This window comes from Dendrobium catenatum, unplaced genomic scaffold (assembly GCF_001605985.2).
Source record: "Dendrobium catenatum unplaced genomic scaffold, ASM160598v2 fragScaff_scaffold_1347, whole genome shotgun sequence".
Classification (NCBI taxonomy): Eukaryota; Viridiplantae; Streptophyta; class Magnoliopsida; order Asparagales; family Orchidaceae; genus Dendrobium; species Dendrobium catenatum.
In genome coordinates, this window is record NW_021319809.1 from 384,077 (window position 1) to 391,607 (window position 7,531).

General features: G+C 37.0%; 1 protein-coding gene across 5 annotated transcripts in view; it reads left to right on the forward strand.

Annotated features, from left to right (window-relative positions):
• Positions 1–7,531, forward strand: part of LOC110097078 (WD repeat protein iqw1) — an 82,227-nt gene that overhangs the window by 30,622 nt on the left and 44,074 nt on the right. For all 5 annotated transcript variants that reach the window (XM_020823304.2, XM_020823305.2, XM_020823306.2 and 2 more), the window contains 6 exons: positions 3,025–3,102; positions 3,368–3,502; positions 3,597–3,704; positions 3,872–4,000; positions 4,399–4,514; positions 4,608–4,725. In XM_020823304.2, the coding sequence (XP_020678963.1) occupies positions 3,025–3,102; positions 3,368–3,502; positions 3,597–3,704; positions 3,872–4,000; positions 4,399–4,514; positions 4,608–4,725 (684 nt within the window). The remainder of the gene's footprint in view (positions 1–3,024; positions 3,103–3,367; positions 3,503–3,596; positions 3,705–3,871; positions 4,001–4,398; positions 4,515–4,607; positions 4,726–7,531) is intronic.

A 7,531-nucleotide genomic window follows, 5' to 3' on the forward strand; every position in this document is an offset into this window, starting at 1 on the left:
TTCAGCCCCAAACCAGGAACCGAAGATCAGCCGCGGTAGCCAAGGAGGCCGCGCGGGAACCAAGGGGCACGGCCACGGGAAAAGAGCCCAGGCACGGGAAAACCAGCGGCCGGCCGTAATTCCATGGGGCAAAATGCAAAATACGAAAAGCCAAGGAGGAAGCCAAAGGGCCAGCTCATGGGGAAAAGAAAATCTTGGAATTCCAAAGGCCGGTTTGGAATTCCAAGAGACAAAAATAAATACTAACATAAAAAGTATAAAAGACATTAATTAAAAGATAATAAATGAACTAAAATGTTAGCTCATAATGAGCTAATCCTTAGTTCAATAAATGAACTAAAGTCCAGCTCATAAGTGAACTAAAAGTTCAGCTCAAATATGTTAAACTACTAGACTCAAGGGAAGCCAAAATTTGATTTATTTTGGACTAGTGTTGACACCCCTTGTCTATATCACCATTCAAGAAATTGATCAGGTTGTAGCTTACCCTCAAAGTTAGGAACATCAATTTTAATTCCATAGTCCCAATTTCTTTGTTGCCTATGACGATTTCTAGGAGCCTCTTCTCACTTTCAGAAGTTTGATCATTAGGATTAGCATTAGCGTTGTTAACATTCAAGTTCTCAATTGCTTCAGCCATGGTATTAATCTGTTGTTGCAAATTATTCAATTGTTGCATAAGGTTTTGCCAATCAGCTGGATTATTAGCCATTTCAGAGAATAGAAAAGATTCGCCAAGTAAAGCCAACAAAAAATCAAATCAACCAAGGATGAGAACTTGCTCTGATACCAAAACTGATGTATGCAACTTGAAACAAAACACAAAGAGAGAACAAGAAAATCAAGACTAGCTCTTTACAAATTTAAGACACCACTTGGAGAACAAAATAGGCTAAATAAACAACTAAATTTCAGAATAGAAAAGAAGCGTCATCCAACAAAGCCAAAGCAAAAGAAAGTTAGCAAAAGAAACAAACTAAAAACAAACAAAAGCTATCTTCAGAACATCCTACAAGAGGACTCCTCACATGCACCGATTGTAGGAATATATATTTCAGATAATGTTTAGATATGCAAACCAAGGGTCCACCACTGCAAAGGGGTCCAACGTCCTTCCAAACTCTTATAGCAAATGCCACCAAAACAGCCAACAAATCCACCAAAACAGCCAACAAACTTTACCAACGGAACTAGAAGAAAGATACAAGTGGAGTGGAACTTGCGGAGAGAAGAAAGCGGTTAGAAGCCCAGATGAAGGGTGGAGAAGCTCGCAAGCCTTCCAAGAGGTAGAAGAGGGAATGAACAAAGCTCTCAAGCTTTTCCAAGAAGAACCCGCAGGTTATAGCAACTTTGCTCTCAATATTCACCAACCCATTTTATCTCAAAGCATCTCACATTTATAGGCAATAGAGGGAAACTAAACAGCCCAAAAGAATACTTCAATTCCACATAAATGGGGAATTGAAAATCCAATAGATTATGCACAGAAATCCCAAACGACACAACAAATCTCAAGGAGGAGGCCACGGTTCCAACATCCAAGCACAGGAATCAAACAGGTAAATATCGGGTCCAACAACCAACTTCATTTCACAGTGAAAAGGGGACCACAGGAAATAAAGAAGGCATCAAACCGAAGAGTCAGTAGCATTCCGTGGGAGGAAAACCAGCAGGAAAATTGCAGCAGATCATGAGACAAAAGGAAGATGAAAGAACAAGTTCCACTCACCAAATTTTGCTCCTTTTCTCTTTAATTTCATTACTAAACATTAGCTCATAATGAGCTTCACCACTATATGATCATAATGAGCTGGCACAACTAGAATTTCAACAAACCAAGCTCAAACCACTAACAACCAAGGCCCATTCGAAACCAGCAAACTTCCCCTAAGGACATGATGGACCCCAAAACCAGCAAACCCAAAGTAAGCATAATCCAAACCAATTCCTACCATGATCATTGGATTTACCACCATCATTAGATAGCATAAAAATAAAACAAAAAATAGAAAATATAACTAATATTGTTCAAAACAAAAATAATGCAAAAATCTAAATGCATCATTACTCAAGGGATGTCGTTGAAGCCTTGTAGACGAAGAAAGCATAGAAAGCATCAAAGAGGAGAGAGGGAGCAATCTCATTAAAGAATGTTCATTTTTCTTTCTTTGAATATTCTGTTAGGGTGCTCTTTTCTCCGTTTCTTTCTTTCTGCCCTTTTTTCTTATTTTTTCAGTGTTTTTCTGAAGCAAAAGATGCCTGTACTATGGAAAATGTTGGCCTTCTCTTGTTTATGACATACTTTCTAGTGCGTGGGAGTACCTGGCCACAATCTTCTGAATGGATGACTGTTTTGCAAAAAAGAGATAAATTTGTGAAGTTTAGGCAGACTCATTGGGATTCTTGCATGGGTCAAGGTTGACTTATACCAGTCTGCCCTTTCCTGGAAATGTGAGCTTGTGTTGCTGTGTGGGCCACTACATGGGCCATTGCTGACCCTTGTGACACTGCACTGACCCGATTCTCTTTTTGATTTTCTTAAAACATTTATTTCATGATTGTTTATATCATTTTGCCTCGTTTTAGCTAATTAATGCTTTTTAAACTCCAGAGGTCTAGCTGAATTTGGAGTCAAATATATTATCTTCTTATTGGTTAAAAGGGATTTATATTCATGTAGGCATGAGTACTACTGTTAGCTTAAAGCTCGGTAGCAATTTTGAGAAAGATTAGCTTGAGACATCACTGATGGCAATAGTTTCTGTTCAATATATGAACGGTCCAGCAGAGTATTATGTTTTTTTTTTTTAATTTGTGAAACGCTTTGATCTCTTTCTTTCATTTAATATTGCTGCTCCCTGTTGTAATGCAGCATAAGTTTTTTTTGACAATCTTGGATGATGTAGGTAGTGATTTGCCGGACATCGTGGGTCAGATGTTTTGCATATCATTTTCTTTGCTTCTGGTTAATCGATCTCCGTTGAGTGTTAACATTGTCTTCCATTGTTTTTTACCTCTTCACAGGGCCATCATGGTTGTGTTAATGCAATTTCTTGGAATTCAAGCGGCTCGTTATTGATCTCCGGATCAGATGATACCAGAGTAAATTCTGTGAACTTGTCTTTTTGGTCAAATGTTCTATGTGAAGCTATGATTAATTGAATGTTCTTAAGGCTATCAGTTTGCTATTTTCTCTCCTGATCTCTCATCTCTTCCCTTTACAAGCCAGTCGTGGAAAGAGTATACCTGTCAAGCTTATAATATGTCTTCTCATTTAATAGTCAATTTAGAATACTTTCAAATTAACCTGATAAAAATGGTTTGCTTTGTAACTTTGCTCGATAGTTGAATGCTTTTGATTTCACAGGTTAATATATGGAGCTACTCAACCGGTGGACTGATTCATAGCATTGATACGGGGCATTCTGCAAACATATTTTGTACAAAATTTGTTCCAGAGACATGTGATGAACTTCTTGTTTCTGGTGCGGGTGATGCAGAGGTAGTCTCCTGTTCTGAGAGCTGGGGCTTGGAGGTTAGCGTCACATGATGACCTGAATTTGACAGGATAAACACTGGTTATTCTTTTCTTCTAGGTTCGCCTGTTCAATGTGTCTCATGCAAAGTGGAAAAGTGGCGATGTTAGCACCTTGGAACCATCAGCGTTTTTCCAGTGCCATTCCAGGCGGGTCAAGAAGTTGGCTGTAAGATTTCTACTAACTTCTTTTTTCTTTGTTTTGTTTTATCATGTATTCAATTGCCTGTCCTCACATAACATGTATCATCTATGTCCGGTTCTCTTGCTCTTATTTATCTGTTGGTTTTCTTTGCAAATGGAATTTTTTTTTTCTTATCAGTATTTCCTTTACAGGTTGAAGTTGGAAATCCTCATATATTGTGGAGTGCAAGTGAGGATGGGACATTAAGGCAACATGACTTAAGGGAATGTTCTACTTGCCCTCCTGCAGGTTCTTCTAGTCAGGAATGCCGCAATGTTCTTGTAAGTACTATCTCTACCTCCAATTGCATGGTAGCGGAGCATATTAAATCACATAATTCATACTTTCACAAGTGTGTAGATTCTAGAACCTACAAGATTCATGAACTATATGATTTAAATGACTGTATCAGGTGCTTGAACTTCTTTGATTTTACGCTGTCAACAACTTATGCTATAAACAGTGTTACTTAGATTTTGAGAAATAGGATCTAGGAAAAAACTTGTAAGCTTCATGAGTAATTGATGCATTTTTGTAAAGCACTCTCGACTTATTTAGATGAACAAAAGTATTCTATGTGAAAAAGTACTGCAGTTTGTTCTGTTTTCTGGCTTCAAGAATTTTGCTTCATGAATATGTTGTGTTACAGCTCTCATTCAACTTTTGCACCTTTTGGTAGCTTGACCTTCGATGTGGGGCAAAAAAATCTCTAGCTGATCCTCCAAAGCTTTGCTTATTACTGAAATCTTGTGACATAAGTACCACGCGACCCCATCAAATCCTTGTAGGGGGAAGGTAAACATTATAGATTCCGTTAATTGTCACAATTCTATAATCATGCATATTAAGTACCTTATAAACTTATCTTAATTTCTTTCTTGTGCACAGTGATGCGTTTGCCCGATTGTATGATAGGAGAATGCTTCCTCCATTGACAACTTGCCAGACCAAAGCAAAACCACCTCCTTGCATTAGTTATTTTTGTCCAATGCATCTTTCAGAGCACGTAAGTTTGGCAAATTTCAGCTTACTTATTAGTTTTTGTTAAGCATAGAGAGATATAAAATGCGGAAAATATTCCATTTTTTATTGAGTGGAGTATGCTTAGTGTATTGTATCTTAGAACATTATACTCATTATTCTTTTATAAATAGATTATTCCTTTAGTGAATAATACACAATAAACGACCTTTCCTCTAAAAAATGTATAAGAGCGAGGTTAGTCTCATGCCTTGCTCCTCTCTCTCTATCTACGACCAAAGTTTGCCTGGTCATGATTTTGTCTATGACCAGACCTCCTGATCATGACCCAAAGTTCTGCTTGCAAGCACAAACTTCCCCTTGCGAGCTTGACCTCCCGCTCTTTAGCTCTACAATCCATTCGCAATCTGGTTGCATTGTGCATGCAACTTGTGCCTTCTGCCTACGAACATACGCCGTCCACATATTGCCCCTTTATGCAAGTGGATGAGATTGTTTGATCCATGCTCACCATTGCATTTGAAGCGTCCAAATTGTAAGTGTCTTGCAAGAGTCGTTTGTAAGTCTTGTCTAAGTTGTAATAGTTTTTATATTATGAAGTAAAGTTGTTGTTTTTAGTTTATTTGTCTATTCTATGTCTTTATTTTGTTCTAAGAAAGAGTTAGTTTTTTTGATCAAAAATTTGGGTCCCTTCCCAAATTTTTGTTTACATCACTTCTTTAGGCACCACCACTTCTTGCATCAGATGACTCTCATTCTCAGTGATCTTAGGCTCTCAAATTTTCTGTTTGTCTGTCTCTCTCTCTCATATGGTGTCATGGCCTCCCAACGTCCTCTTAATGTCTCAAAACTCCCCTCCATCATCAATATTACAATCCAAGTCAATGGTACACCTTATCTCCTATAGATAAGGGCCTTTTACTTGTTAATTCTTATGATAAGGTTGATCACCTTGATGCTTCTCCTAATCGAAATGATACTGTCAATTTTTCAAAATGGCTAGTGATCATCTACTATGTTCTTACTTTTCTACTTAATAATCTTGAACCTTCCGTTCTCTCTATTGTCATGTATGAAAGAAGATGTGAAAGTTTCTTCATTCCGCATTCTTTTAGGATAGTAATCTTTTGTGTGTTCACTCTTTATTTTAAGATTTGCTTTCTTTAGCAAAATGATATGAAGGTTAGGAATGCTATGACACATAAAGACGAGAATGAGATTAAGTACTTCAGTATCGCCTTGCACTATTTATCAACAATTTTGTAGTAGTAGAATGATGATTTTTTTCTCAAATATATCTTTATCTTGCTTCCCCCGTTATAAAGTTGCAGTCTTAATTGATGGCTAACTACATGATTCCAAAATTGCAAACACTCCCCGTAGTTCTTCCAATTGTTGAACTCTCAACTCCTTAACCTTTGACCCCACCAATCTGCCTTGGCAACTGTCCATAAGGATTGGGGAGGGAGCCATGGATGTGGTGGCTAATTGGTGGCAGTTTAGGTTGAATCCATATTGCTTTTTCTCGTTGCCCTCGTTACAATTAAACAAATCATTCTCTTCAACGTTGTTTGCAAAAGTTTAGGCATCTCTCCACTGCCTTAAATTCTTTCATAATCAGTAATTCCTACCCACTTTTTATGGTGCTTTTTTTCTCTATGGCTATTATTATCTCTCTGGAAGATAATGACTGATTGCTCCGACAATTTCAGATCTCTCTCTCAGCATCTTATATCATCTCTTCATTTGGATCCGCTGCTAGGTTTTTAGATCCAAGTCCTCTTCATATATAACATGTACCACCAACTAATTTTCTCTCTCCAAATATTTTCTTTGTACATGTCATTGCTGTTGATTGTTCCCTCTATTCTAGGAAAAGGCATTGTCAATTCTTCCAAATCTCTCTTAGATGTTTAGTATGCCCCATAGTTTCTTTTAAATCCATAGTCTATTTATTATCTTATAAGAAATCATAATTATTCAGTAACTATTGATCCTTCTCATTGTATTTTCAGGATCTGAGTTAAGGGAAGTTAATAGGCGGAGTCATTAAGGTGTTGAATTTGGCATAATCTACGCTACTTAACCACCTATAAACCTTCTACCCTCCCTCTCTTCCACTATTACTCTATATCATGTCATATTTGCTCGGGCTATACTCCTCCTAATAGACTTGAAGATTTTTTCTCCTCGTCTCTTTCAAAATTTGACTTTCTTAAGTACAAGTTGGGAAAAAAACAACATATATATTTTTCTTATTTTACCAATAGTTTTCATAATATTCTGTTTGAGTTAATCTACTCAAATATGTAGGGCTATAGTTTTGTCCTAAAAATTTCTCCATTTTGTTACTTTCATCAATAATTATGTGATGGACACTTTGGTTTATTTTGCTTATATGTAGGTTATAATTTCAATATGGATTGATAATGCTTGGCATTTATGTAGTCTTTGTTCTCACTTTTTTTCTTTCTGATAGGAAACACTTGTAGATCACAAGTATTTCCTATCAATCCTCGAAAAATAGCGAGAATCCCTCACAAAATCCACACAAAACCACAAAAACAGTAGATAATTTGTATTTTTTTGATGAAAGGAACACGGAAAATAGCAAGATACACTTGATCCTCAATTCGAGAGGAGGATCGATCTCTCCCAAATCTCTCTCTCCCAAATCTCTAGACGTCGCTAGAGCCCAAAAAAAACCTAAATCTAAAAGATCTCAAATTTCAGCCAAATTCAAGATGCCCAAACCCTAGGGAAACCAACTATTTAATGCATACAAATCAAAAGGAAATCTCTAAACAGTCCCTACATTCAAATTTCCCTCT